The 21,234-nt window shown below is 59.9% G+C and overlaps 1 protein-coding gene and 1 pseudogene across 2 annotated transcripts; both read right to left on the bottom strand.

The window, feature by feature from the left end:
* Positions 1-1,916: 1,916 nt before the first annotated feature.
* LOC144929845 (protein S100-A2-like) lies at positions 1,917-4,369 on the bottom strand. Of its 2 annotated transcripts, XM_078850460.1 has the most exons (4): positions 4,219-4,369; positions 3,690-3,764; positions 2,547-2,703; positions 1,917-2,144 (listed from the first exon to the last, which is right to left on the bottom strand). In XM_078850460.1, exons 1-4 carry the CDS (start codon positions 4,350-4,352, stop codon positions 1,980-1,982), a joined length of 531 nt encoding a protein of 176 aa, XP_078706586.1. In that variant the 5' UTR covers positions 4,353-4,369; the 3' UTR covers positions 1,917-1,979. The 2 variants fall into 2 exon arrangements, with proteins under 2 accessions (XP_078706586.1, XP_078706587.1); XM_078850461.1 differs by lacking the exon at positions 3,690-3,764 and having other exon boundaries at positions 4,219-4,293.
* Positions 4,370-6,866: 2,497 nt separating this feature from the next.
* Positions 6,867-8,893, bottom strand: LOC144929888 (protein S100-A4-like; annotated as a pseudogene).
* Positions 8,894-21,234: the final 12,341 nt, after the last annotated feature.

Raw genomic sequence — 21,234 nt, 5'->3', positions numbered from 1 at the left:
TTAAAAGCCCCTCTCGGCAGCTCTGCGGAGCCGGACTTTCTCTCTGCTTCTGCTTTTCTTGTTCTTGCTGGGTACCTGTACACACGGGGCCTGCAGGGAGTGTGCAGGCTAAGCCCTGAGTAGCTCATGAGCTGAATGATGGGCTGGATAGACAAGGCTGTAACGGATCCCAGGGGGACAGGGAAGGCGATGGGTTATGGCTATACAGTGATGCAGACGTTTGCCAGGGGCAGCTTATCCCTGGAGCTCCGTTCCCTACATGTCATCTTCACCTTCCATCCCTAGATTCCGCCCCCCATGTCCTCTTCCCATCCTCGGTTCCCGGCAGGTTTCAGCAGCAGGTGCATGTCCCCTCCCCTAAAAGGCCCTTGGCACTTCTTCCCAGCTTTCTCGCCTTCTAGCCCCTCCTCAGCGCAGCGAGGCTCCTGTCCCAGCTCTGATGCTGCGGAAGGGGAGGGGGTGTTTGGAGAACTCGGATCCATTCCAGCACTTGGCGAGAGTAGGGTCTAGTGGTTATTACAGCAAGGGACCAGTGGTCAAGAAAACTAAGTTCCTGGCTCTGTATAATAATAACTCCACCAAGCCAGAGAGGGGGGCTCATGGTCTGAAGTTTGAAACCCTCCCTCTCTGTGCAGACTCCCCCCTGCTGAGATCAATCAGTGAGTCCCACCTAGCACAATCAGGGAAATGCTCTGCCTGTTTTCCATGGCTCGTAAAATCCCACGCTCAATTGTGCAGCGAGGTGGGGTTGCTGCCAGTGATGCTCATGCTCAAATAAATTGGTTCGTCTCTAAGGTGCCACAAGTCCTCCTTTTCTTTTTGCGAATACAGACTAACACGGCTGCTACTCTGAAAGCTGTGTGTCCTGCAGCACTCAGAGCTCCTCGGGGGGGTGAAGGGTGTTGTGTAAGAGCAATAGATTCCCTACCCCTGGCTGGGGCGGGTCGGAAGTGGGCAGTGTCCCTTTAAACAGTCTGGGAGCCCTCCAGCGCTGCTCACCGTGTCCTGCTGCAAACAGCCCCAGAACCCAACAGAGCAGCCGGGGGACGTGGAGCTCGGCCTTGTGAGTTCTTGGGCCCCGGCTGCATCCCCAGGAGAGCAAAGGCACAGGGAAGGTCCAACGCTAGCCCGGGGCTGGAGTCTGAAGCTGGCCGCATTCAGAGTGGGAATAAGGGGTACATTTTTCAGAGAGAGAGTAATTACCCAGAGGGGCGATTTCCTAAGGGGCAGGGGCCGGGGCTGGGGGTGATTCTCCATCACTGACAATTTAAGAATCCTGATGGGATGTTTTCCAAAACGCTCTGCTCTAGGAGTTCTGTGGGGCCGTTCTCTGGCTGGAGCTACGCAGGAAGTGGTTTCACAGACCAGAGGATCACAGCGGTCCCTTCTGGCCTTGGCATCAATGAATCTATGGCCCCCGCCAAGCAAAGCCCCGAGCCTAACCCCAGGCAAGCAGGCGCCTACTCCCCCCACGTGTCTGCGAAGCCAAGCCAGTCACCCATTCGTGGGGCCGGGCTGAGGTTCCCAGCGGGGGTGGGGGAGGCGGGTTCAGGGGGGTTGACACCGGCTGTTCTAGCCAGGTCCCAATACCCTGCCCGTCACTGGGGTATCTGAGTGCCTGCTGGGAAGGGAGGGAGTGTGAGGATCAGCCTGGCGTGTGAGATCCCTGTGAGTCGGATCAGACTTGGATTTTCTGCCCAGCACATGGTTTAACCCCCTCCTTTTTCCTCCTGCCACGGAGGTTTCATAGGCATGGCGGACTGTTTGCCGGAAGGCCCTGGGTTTCATCTCTGTGTCAGCAGCCTCTGGGTCAGGCGGGAAGCCAGGGGCGTCATGAGGGGGAAAGGGAAGCCTACTGGGGGCCCGATCCCAGCCCCTGCTCACAAGACACAAGGGAAACCTCTGGCTGAAGCATCTTTACTGTGTGCTGACCCCAACACATGCGTACACACACAGCGGCCAGGCAGGCAGCTCCAGGTTCAGATCTTCCGGTTCCTCTCGTCGGCACACTCCCGGAAGAACTCGTCGCACAGCTCGGCGGTGAGGGCCAGGAACACCACGTACTCCTGGAAATCCAGCTCCTCGTCCCCGTTGGCATCCAGATTCCCCATCAGCTTCTTCAGGTCACTTCCATCCACCAGGTCCTGCAGCAGGGGGAGGAGAGAAACATGGGCACCGAATGTGAAACCTGAGCAGCTAGGCCCCCGGACCCTGGTCAGATATGAAGCCGGGCTCCATGGGCTGATAGATGGGGAGGAGGAAGGATCGCGTCGAGGTTACAGCACAGAGCTGGGAGCCAGGACTCCTGGGTTCTATTCCGGGCTCTATCACTGACCTGCTGCATGCTCTTAAGGAAATCACTGCCCCGACTCAGTTTCCCCATATCATACTTCCTTTGTGAAGAGCTATGGATCTACGTGCCACATCAGCTGTGACTGTTGTTACCTCGGTTGGCTGCTTGACGCCTGTCGGCTCTGAGAGTGTCAGGCGCAGCCTCCGTGGTCCAGCCGTGGTCCAGCCCCCCACCCGCATCTCCCTCAACTTACCCCAACAAAGCTGGGCAGCTCCGTGAGGAGCAACTCCTTCATCTCTGCCTTGCTGAGCTTGTACCTGTCCCCAACCTTGCCAGAATACTTGTGGAAGGTGCCCACCAGCACCGCGAGGGCCTGTTCCAGCAGAGACGCCATCCCGCCACCAGCAGATCTGAGAGGGGGCAGAAAAGAGCTACCAGAATGATGTAAAACCCGCCTCGCAGTGGGAGCTGAATGGCGCTCCGTCCCTTTAGCCAAGAGCTGGTTCGGAGGTGAGGTGATCCCGCTCTGCGAGTACACGCATGGGGAAGAGATTTCTGAGAGCAGGCGGGCACTGCTTTAATACAACAAGGCATCACAGGATCCAATGGCTGGAGCCAAGGCTCGATACATTCAGCCTAGAAATAAGGCACAAACTTTTAACCCACTATGATGGGGTCTCTGTCCCCTGGAGTCACTGAATCAAGACTGGGTGCCTGTCTCAAACTGCAGCTGAAGCTCAGCCAGCAGTGCTGGGCTGGATGCCAAAATCCCTGGGTGAGGTTCTGGGGCCACGTGATCCAGGACTAGCTGGTCCCTTCTGGCCAGAGAATCTATGACTCTATGGACCGCAGAGTGCAGGGCTTGGGGGAGAGGCCATGGCGCTGCATGGGGGGGGGGCTGACTCTCCAGCCTCCCCCCGCAAGGTCTCACCTTGCAGCACCCCCACTGTGCTCTGGGGCACGTTGATGGAGCAAAAGCTACATTATCTGGTGACCTTGCCGTGACTGGTTTTTTTCCCTGCCCCTCTGCCAGGAAATCGACTAACCGGGCCTGCGACTGACGATACCAGAGCAGATCTGGCTTTTCCTGGTGCTCTGACAGGCTTTGTCCTGCCCATCGAGTCTCATTGACCTGAATTCTCTGGGGCTGGCTCCGTGGTTATGGGTTAGCAGCTTGGGCCCTGCACGGGTTTAATCTCACTCCTGCTATTACGGCAGTGGGTCCTGCACAACCCGCGGGATCCCAGTTCTGCTGCAGGGCTCTCCGCGAGTCCTGCGCAGGGCTCTGCCTGGCAGTCAGGGCCCCATGGCTGAGCTAGGGCCCCATGGCAAGGCTCGGTGCTCAGTCTCTGCTCCGCACAGGGAGAGTGCAAAGTAGCAATGGGGCTGGAAAAACCTGTGTAATTCCCCTGCCTGCTTCGTGCCTTCATTAGCAGAGTGGCGTCCCCCAGCGCCCCTGGGAAGGAGAGGCCTGTGGGGAAGCAGAATGGTGAAAGACAGGCTCTGGGTTACGCAACAAATCAGTGGCAAAGCAGGGATTAGAACCCAGGCATCCTGGGTCAGGCTGCCCCACTGTGCCTCTTTCTACTGGCCAGCGCCAGGTGTGAGAGATGCAGGCGTGGATTTCTGCTGCACACACACAAGGAAGCAGAGCTTGAGCTGATGGGTCAGAACCATCCCCAGCCCAATGGCCACACCCCTCCCCCTTTGAACTCCGCCACGGGCTCCGGGGCGCGGCTGTGTAGCCCGTGTCTGCAGCTCTGGGCCCAGCCCCGGTTGCCCGTCCGGAGTGGGTTTTGCACAGCTGGACCCAGCCTTCTCACTCTGCACCTGCCAGGGAGTCCCAACGCCTCACAAAGTGCCCTCTGCAGCCAACTACGAAGCAAGGCCGTGCAATGAAACCAAATAATCCCCAGAAAACTTACCAAGCCAAGCGGAAAGGGGATCCAAGCAGCGAGGGAGGGGAATGAAGGCAGGGGAAATGCAGCTCTACACCCAATAGGATGCAGCCTGCTTTCTCCAGCAGCTCTGGGAAGAGCCGACCTGTAAGAACCTGCATTCCCCTTCGAAGACACCCTCCCCCGCCAGCCTGCAGCCTCCCTGCTCTCATGCCTCCTGCTGGCTCTGCCAGCTGCATTTCAATCTTCAGCACCCAGCGTCTCTATTTCAGTTGTGTCCTGTCCCTGGGAAGGGAAGCTGAGTGGCTTGGACGGGGTTAATTAATGTCCATCGAGTGCTTTGGAGCTGGATAAATACTGCAAGTCGTTTGTGGTTTGGATCGAGAATTGTCAGTGAAAAATGCAGGGATAAAGCCTCATTCGGGAGTGGATCCTTCCCCCCCCAACTGACTCCCAGGCCTAGCAAGACCCCCGGGTATCACCCCACAAAATTAAAAGGCATTTTCCCCTTTGGGCTCTGTGGCTGTTGTTTAAACCATGAATATTAACAGCAGCTTTTCCTGTTAACCAGCATAGACCTGCCGCCCGCTAACGAGGCCCTGGGCGTGCGAGCTGAGACCTGTCGAGCAGGTATTGCAGAGCTGAGGCACACCTGGGTAACTGCAGCCACACCCACACACCTGAGCACAGACCCAGCCATGTCAGCTGGGCTGCTCCATGTGCCAGGAGCTTGGGTGCAAAACGTTACGGGGCAGGAATTCAGACCAACCCCAGAATCAATTCCCAGAATAATCAGTTGCACAAATACAGAATGGGAAATGGACTGCCAAGCCAGGGATATTGCAGAAAAGGATCTGGGGGTTATAGTGGGTCTCAGGCTATGAGTCCACATGATACCATTGCAAAGAAAGTGAGCGTCACTCCGGGCTGGACCAGCAGGAGTGTTATAAGCGGGACATAGGAAGTAATTCTTCCGCTCTTCTGAGCGCTGATCGGGCCTCACCTGGAGCGGTGTCCAGTTCTGAACACTGCGCTTCAGGGAAGGTGAGGGCATGCTGGAGAAAGCCCAGAGGAGAGCGTCTAGAAAACACGGCCTACAAGGAACATTGGGTTTGTTTCGTGTAGAGAAGAGAAGACTGAGGGGGGAACAGAACGGTCTTCAGACATGTAAAGGCTTGTTATAAAGAGGAGCGTGATAAATTGTTCTCCTGAACCATTAGGACCAGGACTAGAAGTAACAGGTTGAAATTGAAGCAAGGGAGACTTAGATCAGACATTAGGAAAAACAGCCTGTCAGGGTCGTTAAGCGCTGGATCTAATCACTGAAGGAGGCTGTGGAATCTTTGTCACTGGAGGGTTTTAGGAGCAGGTTGGACAAACCCCTGTCAGGGATGGTCTAGATAACACTTAGTCCTGCCTGAGTGCAGGGGACTGGACCAGATGACCTCACGAGGCCCCTTCCAGCCCGACATTTCTATGATTCCTGCCTCTTCAGCCTCTGAGATTCTCCCAGGGGGTCTAGTCCCTCTAGTGACTTAGGGGACACCTCCTCTCCAAGCCTTCATCTGCTTCTCTGCTGCAAACAGCCCTGGCCTTGGGTCCCACATCAGCCTTCAGAGTTTCAGCATCTTGGAAATGGCAGATCCAGGGGTCACTCTGGTCACTTCAGTCACTCACCTTCTCAGCATGGCCCGGATGCCCGCCTTATGGGCAGGGTTGCCCCGTGGGTTCATGTCCGCCTGCCTTGGGCCCCCCTGCTCTAAATCGTGGCTCCAGGAAGGTTCAATGTGTGTATTAACCGACGCTCGGTGTGAGCGAAGCTACGGGTGAATGAAGAAACTCAAAGCCCTGCATGAGCCTGCTGCTTCTGCTCTCTCGATACAGATCATGTGGAAGCGAAACGACCCGGCTCATCGGTGGAAGGCGACCTCCAAACATTAGTCCCGTGGCTTACTGCACAGTGGGAAGGTGCTCAGCTCCTCCACGGGAGAGGGCGGCACAAGAACCTACAGGGAACTGACCAGTGCAGGGAGGCTTTAGCCGCAGGGCTATGCGGCTGACCGGGGCCTCAGAACCCACCGAGAATGCAGCCCAGCTTGGGGGATTCGAGATTATCGTTCCAAGCTGGCCTTGTACAGCCCTTCACTGCTCGTGCATGTGGGCCACCAAAGCTCAGGCCCCAAGAGCTTTGCAAGCTGAGTCGACCCGAGATTGGGCCATATGGTTCAAGTTACCAGCGTGCCGAGGCTCTGCTCAGAGCACACAGAGCCAAGCGTGTGGGGTCCTTTTTTTTTCCTTTTCTGCTTGCGTCACTCAGAAACGGCTCAAAGTTTCCAAAACAATCGCCCCCGGGCTGGGATGCAGCATGGGAAATCCTAGCCCGAAAGGAATTGGCAGGGGGAATTGATGAGTAATTTTAAAAGGCTAATTAGCCAGGAGGTTAGACCTGAGCCTTCTCTACCATGGCCACTGCTCCCTTCCCTCGTTATCAGATGGATTCTGAAAGGCTCAGATGAGACTCTGGGATCACAGAGCCCTGGAGACCAGCACAGAAAATCTTGGCATAAGCATCTTTAGAAAGACTTTTATTGAAAGCTCAGGTGACTACACTGGAAACAAGGGGGCCATGGGGGGGGGCTAAGGCACGGGAATCCCGGCTCCGCAGGCATCTGGGTTCACTTCTTATGCAGCTGCTTCTGGCGATGATCCTTGAAGAAGTCATTGAAGCCCATGGCCACGCAGGCTAAGAAGCAGGCGAACTCCTGGAAATCCACCTCGTTGTTCTTGTTGACATCCAGGTCGTTCATGATCTTCTGGAATTCAGCGTCGTCCATTTGTTTCTGTGAGAAGCAGGGGGAGCTTCTGTGAGAAGCAGGGGGTGGCGGCACTGAGCCGGGTGAGCTCAGCGGCCTGCTTCGACGTGGAGTCCCTGCCACCACCAGGCTGCCCATCGGACGCTCAGCCGGTCAATGGTAGAGCATCCCAATATCCTGGCTATCTCCCTCCCTCCGCCTAACCACTCGCTTGGGTGGTTCAGCTGCTGGGCATGTCTTGTCTAGGAGCATGGCAGCCTGGATCAGACCAGCCAGTATCCCGCCTCTGACAGTGGCTGTTACCAGCAGCTTCACAAGAGGGTGCAGGAAACCCCCAGCTGGCCGATCTGGGACAGTCCACCCAAAAGGCTGTTTTACAGTCTAACTAGTGTAAGTCTGGAAGCACGTGGTTCGCTAGCCCTTCCAAAATATTCACCATCACGAATTGATTGTAGTCTAGTTAAACTAGGAGCACGTTGGCTCTGGGACCATCACTCATGTCTGGGCAGCACCCAACACAACAAGCCCCTGATCTGGTGGAGACCTTGGGGTGTTCTCACCCTCCAAACATTAAATCATGGTACGTCTTCACGTAACCCGAGCTAACCGTGTTTGGCTCTTTGTCCCACTTTAGTGGAGCACCACACCTGGAAGGCTAAGTCTGCTACTGCCTCTGGGTTAACGGGCTTAGTCTGAATCTGGGAGCATGAGCTGAAAGTCCCCAGGCTCTGTTCCCACACGTAACCAGTGCGGGGGCCTTGTTAATCGCAGACTAGGGGGCCCAGTTCTTCATGTGGGAGTGCGTCCGGCATTTCTGGAGAACTCACTGAATAGTTCTGATTGCGGGAAAAGACCAACCTTTATGGCAATTTGGAAAGCATCGTAATTTGATTAGTCCTTGAAACAGGCGGATTTTGTGTATTGAATGTCTTCCCATGGAGCTTTTTTATTATTATTATTATTATTGAAATTTTGTTTTTGTTCTTTAAATTTGGTAATTTTTGAAAATGCAAATTGTTTTATTTCCAAAATCAAGGGGATTTCTTTGGGGGGGGGGGATTTCCAAAATGAACATTTTGACAATGAAAAAAAGTCCTTCTATAATAAAAAAAAAAACATTGTTTAAACTGACCAATCAGAGTTGGAAAGGAAGGAAGGAAGGAAGGAAGGAAGGAAGGAAGATAAGTACATTTTTGTGAAAATGTCGGGTTCTGAAAGATGGTCAGGTTTCACCATAAATACTAGTTCAACCAAAAACTTGTGACCATTTTGATTCTTTCCCCTAATATTCACCCCGACTATTTCTTCTCTTAATTTCTTCCTGCTGCAATTGTCTGTCGATCTCCCTGAGGGCTTTGTAGTGGAGCCCATCCCCACAGTATCTGGGCACTTTGCACATGAAATAGGACAATAGCACGGACCTTCGTGGCGTCTGCGGCTTCTCTTCCCATTCAAGTTACTCTTCTATGTGCCACGCTAAGGGCAGACGGGACTATGACCATCTGGCCTGGCCTCCTGCATAACCACAGACCTCTACGCAGAGGAGAGTGGACCAGAGCCCACCTCTCCATCTGGAAACCAGAGCACAAAGCAGATGGAGCCTTGAGCCTTAGACCAACCCACCACTGGTAAATAATTCCTCCCCGCTCCTTGATTGACACCCTTCATGGACAGGTGGCGCATTCCCCTGGCCCCTTTGAGACATCACCCAACACGTCTCAGCGTTTCAGTCTTTCCCTGCACTACGGCACTTAGGCTCTCGAAGCTCGGAAGCTCCTTGGTCAGCAGCTCCTTGAGCTCAGCCTTGCTGAGTTTGCATTGGTCACCTTGCTTTGCCAAGTACTTGTCAAGACCATCACGGCCAGAGACTGCTCCAGGGGACCTGCCATCACGGACCGCGCGTGAACCTGAGAAGCGGAAGTAGGAGGCGAGGCTTCGAGCCGGAGAGGGGAGCGAAGGGAAGGTGGTGACAATGGGAACAGAGTTGTCCTCATGCGCTGACTGCCCCTCGCCCAGGCTCACAGAATAGGAGGGAAGATGGTGCCGGGGGTGTCTCAAACTAGCTCCACCATCTTGGAAAGGGATTTTCACCACCGGCTGCAATGTCCTCCGTGCCGGAGAGGAATGACCACAGCTGGAGCCCGTCTCCGACTCAGGGCTGGGGAAGGGCCTCTGCAGCTGGCGAGGGATTGGCCCAGCTGCACACAGCTGTACGTTCTGGAGCGAGATCTCCACAGCTGGCGAGAGGCCTGGCAGCACAGCTGGGGACAACATCTGGGTGAAGGCCGCAGCAGGTAGTAACGCGCAGCTCTGGCCTAAATCTAGAGCCATCTGCCCAAGTGGCCATCGATAGGGAGCCCCGGGGGGAGCAGCTTGCTGAGATCAGTGCAGGGGCTGGCCGCCAAGGAGCAGAGATGCTGGTGCACAGCGGGAACTTGCCATTTATACCCTCCGAGCCCTGCCACCCAAATCCCCTGCAGCTTTCACAACAGCCAGTACCACGGGATCTCATCCCACAGCAGCCTCCTCCCAACCAGCCCTGATCTGCAGCTAGTGAGTAAAGGAGATTCGCTCCCTGCCAGTTTCACCCACGCCCCGGTTTTGCCTAACGAGCCATGTGATCTCATTACCGGGGGTGGCTGGCTCTTCCCTCAGGTCATTGGGCTCCTGTGCTGGCAGGTGAGGGTGTGGAACTGACTGGGCTGAGACTCAAGCTGACACCTGGGCACAGTCTCTGCGGAGGCCAAGGTCAGCTTGGGCCAGCCAGTGCCTTCCTTACCCTCCCTCCCTCGCTAGTCACCGACCCACCACGGGGGCAGGGGGAGGAGGGTCTAGCAGACGGGGTCTAACCTGGGACGTGGGACACCCGGGCTCAGTTCCCTGGGCTGCCACAGACTCTGAGGGTGACCTTGGACCAGTCTCTGCTCCTCCCTGTGCCTTAATTCCCCCTCTGCAAAATGGTGGGGGAGGGGGGTTTCTCTACATCAGAGAGTAAAATCCCGGGCTGACTGTGAGGGGCCCGGCGGGCGTGGCGGGAAGGGGCCGGGAGAGTCGATTAGCCACAAAGTGACCTTCCCTCCCCGATCGCTCTGGCTGCAGTTTCCCCTTTAGGCCCGTAGAAGGCTGCGGGGGAGCAAGAGCCCAGCTTGTCTCCGATCACAGCTTTGGTTCAGGCCCGGCTTGCCAGCTCGCTGGGGTCAGAAACGGGTCAAGCTGCCATGGTGCAGGAGCCACGTGGTTTGCCCCACACGTGGTTTGCCCCGTGTGGCTTCTTCCGGCAAGCACAGCCCCAGCTCCGAAGCCCTCCTGGAGCGTCTGCAGACAGGGCAGGATGTGCAGCTTGTGTCCCGCTGAGCTGCAGAGTTCCTGGGCCTGACTAGAACAGGACTCGCCCCAGCGTTTCGCGGCAGGCCAGGTGATCCCCCGCCGGCGCGGAGGCCTGCAGGGAGCTCGTTAGCTGTGGCTGACAGACGAGGCCGTGCTTACAGGCAAGGGAGCCGGATCCCACTGGCCCGGGGGACTCTCCCCAGCACAGCGAGCTCCCAGCAGCCCAGACAGGCAGGCAAGGTCTCCACCATCAGTGCGCTGGGGCTGTCAGATCGGACGTGGGGACCCCCCGCTCAAATATCGATCGCACCCGGGGCAGATGGGGGGGCGCTACCGCCCCAGTCTCCTGGTCGCAGCCCCTCTTGTCACCTGTCACCAGGGAGGAACGTGGCCCGACATGTGACCAGCACTTCAAACAGCCCCTATCAAACCTCACGGGCTCCGCAGAATGGGGCTAATTCTGCTTGCTCTTCAAGGCGCAGCTAGCCCCCAGTTCCCAGGCCCCTGGCAGGCTGGGTGACAGGGCTGGGGTGCCCTGGGGCAGCTGTGCCCTGTTTGCTGCTGATTCCAGTCGCTTGGCTCTGGGAGCAGCAGTGTTTGCTGGGCTGGGTGGCTGTATTGTCAGCCGAGCTCCCACTCCTGTTTACCCAGCCCCACAATAGCAAGAGGCTGTTTGATTAGAAGGTGGCAGCCGCCTGGATCCTGAAACGTGAGCTGGGCCTCCACAGTTCTGCCACAGGGCAGGGCGTGGGGGCTGAGTCATGGCCGGGGCGTCTCTGGGGCAGGTCAGGTGATGGTTCGAGGGCTGGGCCCACGGTCGCTTTCTTTCTCACCTCTCCGACACTGGTTTGAAGCCAATTTATGCTGGGTAGCGAGCTGAGCTAATTCCTCGTGGTGTCATGTCAGAGCCTGGGAAACCCCTTCAAGGATCAGTGTTTCCTAGATTTTCAGAGCAGAAGGAACCATGAGCCCATCTAACACACCGTCCCAGCCAGAGCATTTCACCTGCTCGCCCGGGTACTCAACTCCGATCTCTGCCAGAGAGGCCAACAGCCTGGATCTGGCCTCAAGCAATGGAAACTCTCCATCCCTGCCCACAGGAGCTAGTTCCAGCCGTGAATCCCCCCGGCTGTTAAAAACTGGTGCCTTGTTCCAAAATGACATTTAGGAACCTTTGTGCCACCTTCTCCACTTGGCTCATGGGCCCTTTAGTACCTGGCGTCTTCTTTAGATCCTGTGATCGGCTAAACAGCTGGAACTCCTCCCGTCTCTCACTTCCAGGCATTTTTTCCAAGCTCTCAACTCAGGGGGCTTGGCGCTGGACAAAGCAGACAGCCCTTGCTCCAGAGAGCTGGCGAGCTTGGTTTCACCCCAGGCCGGTTCTGAGCGACACGGGCCCGGGTAACAAAAGCCACCCTCGCGGTCGGGGCGTCTCACAAACAGTTGGTGGTTTTCCCCAGAAAGGCCCGGCTCCCACAGTCCGATCACTACAGCAGCAGCTCGTGTCTCGTTGTAAAACGATCCATAACTTTCTAGCTTGAGTCATTTGCAGCGAACGGGTGGGAAACGCAACCCTGAAAGGCGCAGAAGCCCCCAGGTGAATAAACGGAGCCCGAGCTTGTTATTTTGTGAAATCTCACGAGCGCAGGGTGGACGACTGGCCTTCAGAGAGAGAGGCCACCAGACATACGGTCTGGCCTGGGGCTGGGGCGAGCTAGCCAGAGCATCGCTCATGCTCCGCCTGCACTCATGTTAAAGAAAGGGCTTGGGACGGCAGCCGTGATGTGCAGCAGCCATCAGCCCTGAAATTCACTAGACGTGAAATCCCTCCTTAATGCAAAGGCTTAGGCATGGCTTCCGCCCAAGCTGCTCCTGACTCCAGGCCCTTGTACGGGGGCCGGGGGGGGGGGGGCGGTGCAATCATCTTCACCTCACCGTGACTCTGGAGGCCGGGGGCACGGAGTGGGCAGGAATTTGCATGCTTGGTTTGCATGCTCCAGTGGTGGTTTGATTTCACAGGGATGGGGCGGGAAGCCACAAAAATTGCAATTTGCATCCAAGCTGGGTGTGCTCGGGGCGGGTTATGCTGTCGGTGTGCTGGGTGAAATTCACCGCTGGACATGGGCAGTGGGGGCGGTGTGGGGGCCAGGAGAACCACAGGGGCCCTGTTTCAGCCCTTCCTGGGGGGTCTGCTTGGCAGAGAGGCGGAAGCTGGGATCCACACAGCACCTTGGCTTTGCAGCTACGTGAGGGGGCTGGAATCTCACGCTGCTCTGCAGGGAGCCTGGCGCTTACACCGGGGACATGGGGCCAGATGGCATCGTAGGGACTGACCCAGTGCAGCAAGTTCTCCTCCAGACATCCAGTCCCGACAGCAAACACTGCCTCTGTGCCCAACAGCACCCCATCCACTCTCACACAGCACTGGGATGGGGACGGGGGACCGAGACATCAGAAATGGCCTCCGCTGGGGAGTTCCCAGCAGGATCTGCACCTTCCCAAGGCGCAGGGGTGGCTGGGTCACGGGTCCTGGTTCTGCCAATTGCAAAGTGTGGGGAGCCCTTCTCTAGCTTACATGTAAACGGGAGGTGCCCCTGGCAGCCCGGCCCCCCCGGCCTTCCTCTCTGATGCTGATCACCGCATCGGTGCTGCCAAGCTGCACAAATTGCTCCCAGATGCTTTGCATGACAGGCTCTGGGTCTGGGTGTGGTGCCCCCTGTCCCCAGCTGCTCCTGCATGCCACCTGGGCCCAGGCGCCCCCATGCAGTCTCCTGCCCTTTCATCCTGGGGGTAACAACCGACTCCCACCCAATGGGACCCAGAGATCCCATCGCTAGAGCCACGTTCCCTCGCACGCACACGGCGCCGGGGGCTTTTCGTTCAAATCCAGGCGGAGACGCTTCCTCCCAGAGCCTCGGCAATCTCTGCTCCCCACCTAGGGGATGCGCTTGTGTGGCTGGGACAAATCCTGCGGTTTAAATTGGCCCCCGGACACATGACCAGCTGCCCCCCACACACACTGCTTTCCGCATGCAGCCAGGGTGGGCCACCGACCCCCAGCATCTGCCCCTGCCTCCTGCACACCCAGCATTCACAGGGGACAGAGCAGGGGGCCTAGCTTCGAGCCCCTGCACTTCTCAACCCCGCTGAGCCCTGCAGCAAGGCGACTGACGGCCCTCAGGAGCGAGGCCGCTAGCCACAGGACCCAAACCAGCCCTGCCATAATGGGGCTGGCTAAGTGAGAGGGGAGCCTGGGAGTCCGGCAGACGAGGTGCCCAGGGGTTATGGCACTGGACAGGATGCTCCCCCTGTGGCTGGTGTATTGGGAGCGTGAGCGCTATGGAGCAGGGCCTGTCTCCCTCTAGACCCCAGCACAACAGGGCCCCAGGCTCTAGCCGCCATGAGACTGCGACCAAGAGGGTCAGTTCCAACCTGTCCCCCATAGGGCTCAATTCCCACTCTTCCCTTCCCTGCCCAGACCCATTTCATTCAGGCCACCAAACTGGCAACAAAGCCCCGGCCCGGGCCCCCCAACTCAGGAGCAAAGTCGAGAGAGCTCCGAGGAGCGGAGACTCAGGCCCATGGTCGTTACCACCCTGGGCTGGATTTGAACCTGTGGCCTAGAGGCAACTGGCTCTTCTCTGCTGTAAGCAGCAGCACTAGGAGCCTCTGTGCCCCTCTGCGAGCACGGCTGCTCTGAGAGCAAACAGGAAGGGCACGGCAGCACTCCGCAGGGGGGTGAGAAAACCCAGCCAGGTTACCCTAGCCGCACAGGCCTGGCCTCCGGGCCGTGCCCCGCACCGCGGGACTCCACGAACACAGCTGCCCACGGGCTCCTGGCCTCTGCGTCCATGACGTGGGCTCCCGGCCTCTGCCCACGCCAGGGCGGCTGGGAAGGAAACGCCGGGAGGTCAGGACTCGTGAATTCCCCTGGCGCGGACGGAGGGGATCGCAGGGGGGAAGGGCTGTGGGAGCCCGGAGTCCGGGGCAGGAGCGAACGAGGGTGATCATCACCAAGGCAGGTCAACTGCGGCGCAGCCATGGCGTGATGAGCCGTGCGACTGGGGTGCTCACACATTGTGCTCTCCTACGTGCTTTAAGCCACGCTAGCTGGCCCAGCCCGAGCCTGCCAGCTCCTGCCCCCCCACTCCACACACCCCCTTTTGCCCGGTGCACTGAGGTTCCCACGGCAGGCGGGTGAGCGACACTACTTTGCACGAGGGCTTCCGCTGCATCCTACCCATCCTCCCCCTGGGCTGTTGGGGTGCAGGGTGGCTCCAGCCCAGCCCAAAAGCAGGCACAAGAGGGGGGGCCCCAATCAACAAGACCCCAGGTTAACCTCCCCGGGCCCTGTCCACGAGCCATGTCCCCACTCAGAGCTGCTCCAGGCAGCAGAAACTGCGTCGGGGAAGGCTCTCGCTTTTACAGGGGCCAGAGGGGGGGGGACGGTGCTGGATGAGCAGAGAGAGGAGGACGCAGGGCATGAGCCAGCTGGCAGGAGCGGTCCTTGCAGCCGCAGCAGGGAGGTGGTGCCGGGATGGAGAGGGAGGCTGGAGAAGACAGAAGGGGGCTCCCCTAAAGGAGGGGACTGCAGAGACGCAGACTCTTGCGCCGAGGACAGCTGGAGAAGTGGTGGGGTGCTGGAGGGGTTTGAAAACCCAGGCCCCTCCAGGGCCAAAGCGCCGACCCAATATTAGCTGTGTGGGTCTCTCCGGGGGCTCCCCCATTGCAAACGCCTCCCCCTCAGCCAACACCCAGCTCCCAGCCTCTCTGGCGTCTCCCCCCATGTGCCAGGACGCGGTGCCCCTGGGGGGCGGGGGACTCTCACTCCCTGGGCTCCCAGCAGCTCTGAGCCGCTGAGGCTGTCTGCCCCCCAGGGTGCCCCTGCCCGAGTGCTGGGTGAGAGAGCAAGAGTGTGTGTGCTTGTGTGTGTGTGTGAACGCGTGTGCACCGCTCTGGCAGGGCTCTAGCAGGCTCCATTCTCCTGCATGCAACCCCCCCACCCCCCCGCCATGCACAACACCATATCACCTAGCTCCTGCACGCAACACACCGGGGATCCACAACTCACGCCCCACAAAGAGCCTGCGGTGCGGACACACAGAGAGCCACACGCACAGCACATGCATGAAACACACCATGGCCACGCAACCCCGTCTGCCCTGTGTCTCCCCCGCTAGGTCCCGTGCCGGCCGGGGACTCTGGCGCTGTCTCTTGGCTCCGGGCGCTTTGTGCTGAGCGATGGTCCCTGGGGCATGCGATGATAAACCCAGCTTGGGAGCACATTGCTCACAGCACCGGCCCGGATGCCTGGGTCCCACTGAGAAGGCAGCGGGAGGTGTCTCCTGCGACTCTTACAAATGGTGTCTCACAACCGTGGGGGCTGGTTGGTGGAACCCGTCACCCAGCAGGGGGAGCAGGTCCCCCTTCACTGCCCTCCCACCCCAGAAAAAGGGGTGGGTTGGTAGGGAAAGGTAGCCCGCCCTGCCCGCCCTGCCCGCCCTGCCCGATGTATCACGTACTGCGTAGGATCTTGGCAAGGTGCAGCTGGTTGGGACCTGGAGAGGTCACCAGCCCCCAGTGCTGAGACAGGGCCAGGTGAGCCCAGCCCAGCCCTCATGGTGGCTTGTCTGGCCCAGTCTCGGAAACCTCCAGGGCCGGGGACCCTCGGCCGCCTGCTCCAGAGCGAAATGGAGCTTTTCCGAGGTCTGACCTCTGTCCCCCGGGCTGCAGGTGCGGCCCTGCCCCTGGTGCTACCTGCAGGGCACGGGCCCGGCTCGCTGGACCAGCCCTGCCCGGGCTTACAGACTGGTCTCGGGTCCCCCCCAGCCTGCCGCGGACTTTTACCTCCCCTCCGAGGTCAGGTGTGAGCATTTCTGGGGTCTGGGGGGCCACCCGCCCCCCTTGGCACCAGCCCCAGCGCTAAGGCAGTTCTGGGCAGTGTCACCGTCCAAGCTGCCCCCACGGCTCAGACCCTCCATCCCGCCTGGTGTGTGCTGGATCCCCTGCCCCTCCTCCCCGGTCTGCTGGATCCCCCGCATCTCCCCCCCCCCAGAGCCCACCATGAGTACTGGATCCCCCCGCCATCACGCTGGATCCCCTGCCCCTGCCCCTCCTCCCTGGTCTGCCCTCCCCATGCCGTGTGCCCTGGGTCCCCTACCCTGCCCTCCCCCTCTGCTGTGTGCTCAATTTCCCCCTGCCCCCCAGTGCTGTGTGCTGGATTTCCCCGCCCCTCGTGCTGGATCCCCCCCCCCGTGCTGTGTGCTGGATTCCCCCCCTGGTGCTAGATTCCCCCCCCATTGCTGTGTGCCTGATTTCACCCCCCCAGTCCTGTATCCCCCCCCAAGCGCTGGATTCCCCCTCCCCCCACAGCGCCCAGCCAGGCCGCTGGGCTCGGTTAGCAGCAGAAGTGGTGGCCCCTGCCCCGGCCTTGTGGTTTCCCAGGCAGATTCCAGGGCAGTGACTCAGCCGCCCTGGCCCCGCTGCCAGGAGAGGGGCCGTGCCGTGCCCAGCCCCCTCGCTCTCTGCACGGCCCCCCCCAGCTCATGAGTGCCCCGGAGCCAGGGGCGCCCACGGGGCACCGGGGCTGGGGGCGAGCGGGTGCCCACGGACGCGCCTGGAGGGTAGCGGGTGCAGCTGTGCCAGGGCCCTGTGGGGCGGCCTGGGGGCTGCTGCTCTTCCAGGTGCCTGCCCAGGGCGGTGATGCCGGGCTCGGCCCGGGGGGGTCATGCTCAGGGTGGGGCAGGGCCCCTGGTCTGCAGGGGAAGCTCCTTCCCCACGAGGCCTGCGCTCTGCTCCCAGCAGGATCCGTCGTGGGGGCACAGGGGGTGAGGGGGGGATAGGGGACAGCTGGGGGGGCAGCGTCTGCACCCCAGGGGCAGCTCAGGCCCTGGCTCTAGCCCAGGCAGACTGCGATCTGCTCCCCCCACACCTCCCCCACCAGTGGAAAATCCCCAGCAGGACAGCCAGGCTCTCCCAGGCCCCCGGCCAGCACCGCGGGCGGGGCCCCAACCCGGGGCCGGAAGCGGGGGCTGCTGCTCTCGCTGCTGGGCTCTGAGAGAGGAGATCCGGGAACCCCCCCACCCAGAGAGGGCCCAGTCCCCCAAGCCAGATCCAGGATCGGCTTCCTCCACACACACACACACACCCCCCTGGGCCTGATTTCTGGCAGCCTCAGACACACACACACACACCCCTGGGCCCGATTTCTGGCAGCTTCACACACACACCCCTGGGCCCGATTTCTGGCAGCCTCAGCACAGAGACCGAGGGCTGCCTTGGGTCCCCTCTTGCTGCCAGAGAGAGGGGCCCTGCAGGGCTGGGCCAAGATGCACGGGTCGTACTTATGGGGGGCACAGCTAGACTCACAGGTCGGGCTGGAGGGGCACTGGCCGAGCTGGGGGGAGCGCAGGGCTGGGCTAGCAGGGGGCTGTGGGTCAGGATGGAGGGGCACGGCAGAGCTGGGGGAGCCCAGGGCTGGGCTAGCAGGGGGTGCAGGGCGGTTAGCATGTATCCCACCCCATGCAACCAACTCGCGCCGCTGGGGGGAGGAACCATTGTAGAGCTGAGGCCTGGGGTCCAGGCAGGCACCTGGGGCTGGGGAGACAAAGGCCCCGCTGTCCCTCCGAGCCGCCTTTCGGGGAGGATTTTCCCCCAAGGAGGGAAGTGCGATGGCAGGAAAAGCCCTTGGAGTTGGGTCTCTGGGGAGCCAGACACGCAGGACGGGAGGGGGGCCCTGGCTGGATCCGGGCAGGGCCACCGGGCCAGATCCAGGAGCACGGGGCGGATTTTCCTGCCCCAGAGCCTCTGGCAGCGAGAGGCCAAGTCGGGTTCTCCACGTCCGCCAATGGGATGCAAAGGGAAATCCACCCCCCGTCCAGGGCACCCCCTGTGGGCAGGGCACCAGCACAGGGGGCCGCTGCAGACCCCCGTCCCTGTGTGCGTATGAACCCCCCACGTGTCCGCACTGCAGGGGGCTGCAGACACACGAGGCACTGAATTAGGGGCTCAGTCGGGGGCGTCCGATGAGCTTTACAGTGGACGTCCTGCCCCCTCCTGCTCATCCCCGGTCTTTGGCTTTGTTCCCAAGAGCTGGGTTCTGAACCCCGGTGTCCTGGCCACGTCCCAGCTCCGCTCAGTCCATTCTGCCCCTCAGCCCTGCCTGCAGCGTCAGCGGGACGCCACCCCCTGCGCTGAGCCCTGGCCTGGACTCTCGCGCGGTGTTGCTGTGGGCCTGTCAAACAGCTGCCCCTGCCCTGCCCTCCCCTCCCCAGAGGTGGCTGCATTGCAGCAGTGAAGAGTAAAACTGATTAACGACATAGATGTGGCTGCCCCTTTGCAAAGCCCTTTGTGTTCTCGCTGGGCCTGGGGGGCTGCAGAATCAGCCGACTGGTGCCCCCCATCTGCGGCAGGGCTCACACGTCACCCCTTGCCTCAGCACCTCGCTCGCACCGAAAGTCTCTGTGTCACTCAGCCGGTGCTTTTCCCAGCTCTGGTTTCACACGCAGACAATCTGGGCCGGATCCTCCAGCCGCTGAAGTCAGGGGGAGCTGGGACGCTGCCGTCACTGGCAGCAGGGTAGGGCCCGTTCCCCCAGGGGAATGTAAGAAAAGAAAATGGGGGTGTCCCACCCACACCCCTGGGGCTCTGGCCCCTGATACACCCCCCCAAACACACCCAAGATCTTTGTCCTCCACACCCCTGGTGCTTTGACCCCACTACAGGCCCCCCACACACACACATGCACCTGGGGCGCTGCCCACCAGCCGGGAGTTCCCATGTGTCTTTTTTCTCTCAAAGACGCCCGGGAGTAGCCAGATGAGTCACCTGGCCCCACCCTGGGCACCTGCCTTCACTTGGCTCTGAGCACTCTGCAGTGCGTGGGAGGAGGCAAGCAGGAGGGAGGGTGTGTCTGTGTCTGGGGGGCAGCTTCCCAGGCACCAGATGGAGGGGGGCACAGGGGAGGTGCCCAACAGGCTCTGGTTACCCAGGGTGAAATTGGGGGTGTCGTACCAGTGCCGGGGGGGGTGAGCCCACTGGGTGGGGTTCGCAACAAAGGAACTGTCAACCCCAGATGGGATTAAAGCAACAACGGAGCCTGCAAACATCCCCTGTGTTGCCCCTCAATCCTTCCCCGCAGCCCCCCGCGATCCCAAGGGATTAAAGCTTTTCAGCCAGTTTTTCCACTGAGGCCTGAGGGGACAACTGCAGGGACACCCCGCTCTGCTCTCGGGGTGAGGTCCTGGCACCCCAGCTGGGGGCAGGTGGGCTATGTGGGACCAACCAAGATTTGAACTCAGCTTGCTGGAGTCCACCGCACCGTACACCACGGGGACAGACAAACGCCCGGGAACAGCCAGCCCCCCCCAGCACTAGGCGTTCGCCCACCTCCCACCCTGAGCATCCCTGGCCCCAGCCCAGCAGAGACGTTTAATGCCCAGTGCTTGGGGAGAAGGACGAGAAGCCGGATACGAGTCAGCAGTGTGCCCTCGCTGCCAAGAAGGCCAACGGCACATTGGGCTGTACCAGTAGGAGCGTTGCCAGCAGATCGAGGGACGTGATTATTCCCCTGTATTCGGCACCGGTGAGGCCTCACCTGGAGTGTTGTGTCCAGTTTTGGGCTCCCCACTAAGGAGGGATGTGGACAAATTGGAGAGAGTCCAGTGGAGGGGAAAGAAAATGATTAGGGGGCTGGGGCACGTGACTTACGAGAAGAGGCTGCAGGAACTGGGGTTATTTAGTCTGCGGAAGAGAAGAGCGAGGGGGGATTTGACAGCAGCCTTCAGCTACCTGAAGGGGGCTCCAGAGAGGATGGAGCTCGGCTGTTCTCAGTGGTGCCAGATGACAGAACAAGGAGCAATGGTCTCAAGTTGCAGAGGGGGAGGTCTAGGTTGGATATTAGGAAATGCTATTTCACTCAGAGGGTGGTGAAGCCCTGGAATGGGTCCCCTAGGGAGGTGGTGGAATCTCCATCCTTAGAGGTTTTTAAGGCCCAGCTTGGCAGAACCCTGGCTGGGATGATTTATTTGGGGTTGGTCCTGCTTTGAGCAGGGGGTTGGACTAGATGCCTCCTGAGGTCCCTTCCAACCCTGATATTCTGTGATTCTAAGGACCCGCGGCTGCCTATGTCCTGGGGGACGCTCTGCAGCCCGGCTGGTGCTGCCCGTTCCCAGGGACCCATGCGTGAGCTGGCATCAGGGCAGCATCTCCTCCCTGTGCAGCAGATTCCTCTGTGTTGTTTGCTCCTAAAACACACTGGGAAACTCCTAAAACACACTGGACCCCCCCTGAGACATCGCACCCCCCAGAGCCACAGGGAATGCTGCCTGTCAGCCACTGGGCCCAAAGCAGTGAGCCTCCGGGCCTCTGCTCCCACTGCAGCCAAGCAGTGGCTTGTTTGTCAGTATCTCGTCCCCACACAACCTGAGGGGCTTAGCCCCAGCACCAAGGTCAGCAGGAATATCCTTGGGGCTGCTCCATACCGGGACAGGAGAGGCCCCGGGGCCCCAACCCTAATGCCAGCTCTGCCACTCATGTGCTCCCTCTGAGCCTCAGTTTCCCCATCTGGACAAAAGGGGGTGACAATACTGTGTGGACAGGGGGAGGTTGTGAAGATGAATTAGCAGAGAGAGGCAGACCCCGGGCCTGCTTTGCAACACTTCCCCCCACCCCCACAGGTCCAGACTGCCCCAGCTCGGCCTCTCCCTATTAGTCAAAGCCCACGGGCCTGGGCGTCTCTCTGTTGACTCCAGTTGGCATCGGGGGCCCGGGTTTATTACAGGTGCTCGGAGCGGGGGGGTCAGTGCACAGGGACTTGGGGGACAGCGGCACCCGCTCTGAGCCCCCACGTGTGATGGGGACTGGCCTGCCGAGCTCACGGCTGCTGCTAGTGTTTGCTGACACC

Source organism: Lepidochelys kempii, chromosome 24 (genome assembly GCF_965140285.1).
Source record: "Lepidochelys kempii isolate rLepKem1 chromosome 24, rLepKem1.hap1, whole genome shotgun sequence".
Lineage (NCBI taxonomy): Eukaryota > Metazoa > Chordata > Testudines > Cheloniidae > Lepidochelys > Lepidochelys kempii.
This window is presented reverse-complemented; position numbering and strand designations above follow the sequence as displayed.

What these genes read in the sequence shown, in the direction of transcription:
- LOC144929845 (XM_078850460.1), bottom strand. Translation starts at nt 4,352, where the DNA reads ATGCAGGTTCTTACAGGTCGGCTCTTCCCAGAGCTGCTGGAGAAAGCA. An exon ending in CAGGCAGGGGAATTACACAG is followed by an intron (nt 2,704 to 3,689) that starts GTTTTTCCAGCC and finishes GCCCCCTCTCAG; the next exon opens with ATCTGCTGGTGGCGGGATGG. An exon ending in AGCTGCCCAGCTTTGTTGGG is followed by an intron (nt 2,145 to 2,546) that starts GTAAGTTGAGGG and finishes CCCCTGCTGCAG; the next exon opens with GACCTGGTGGATGGAAGTGA.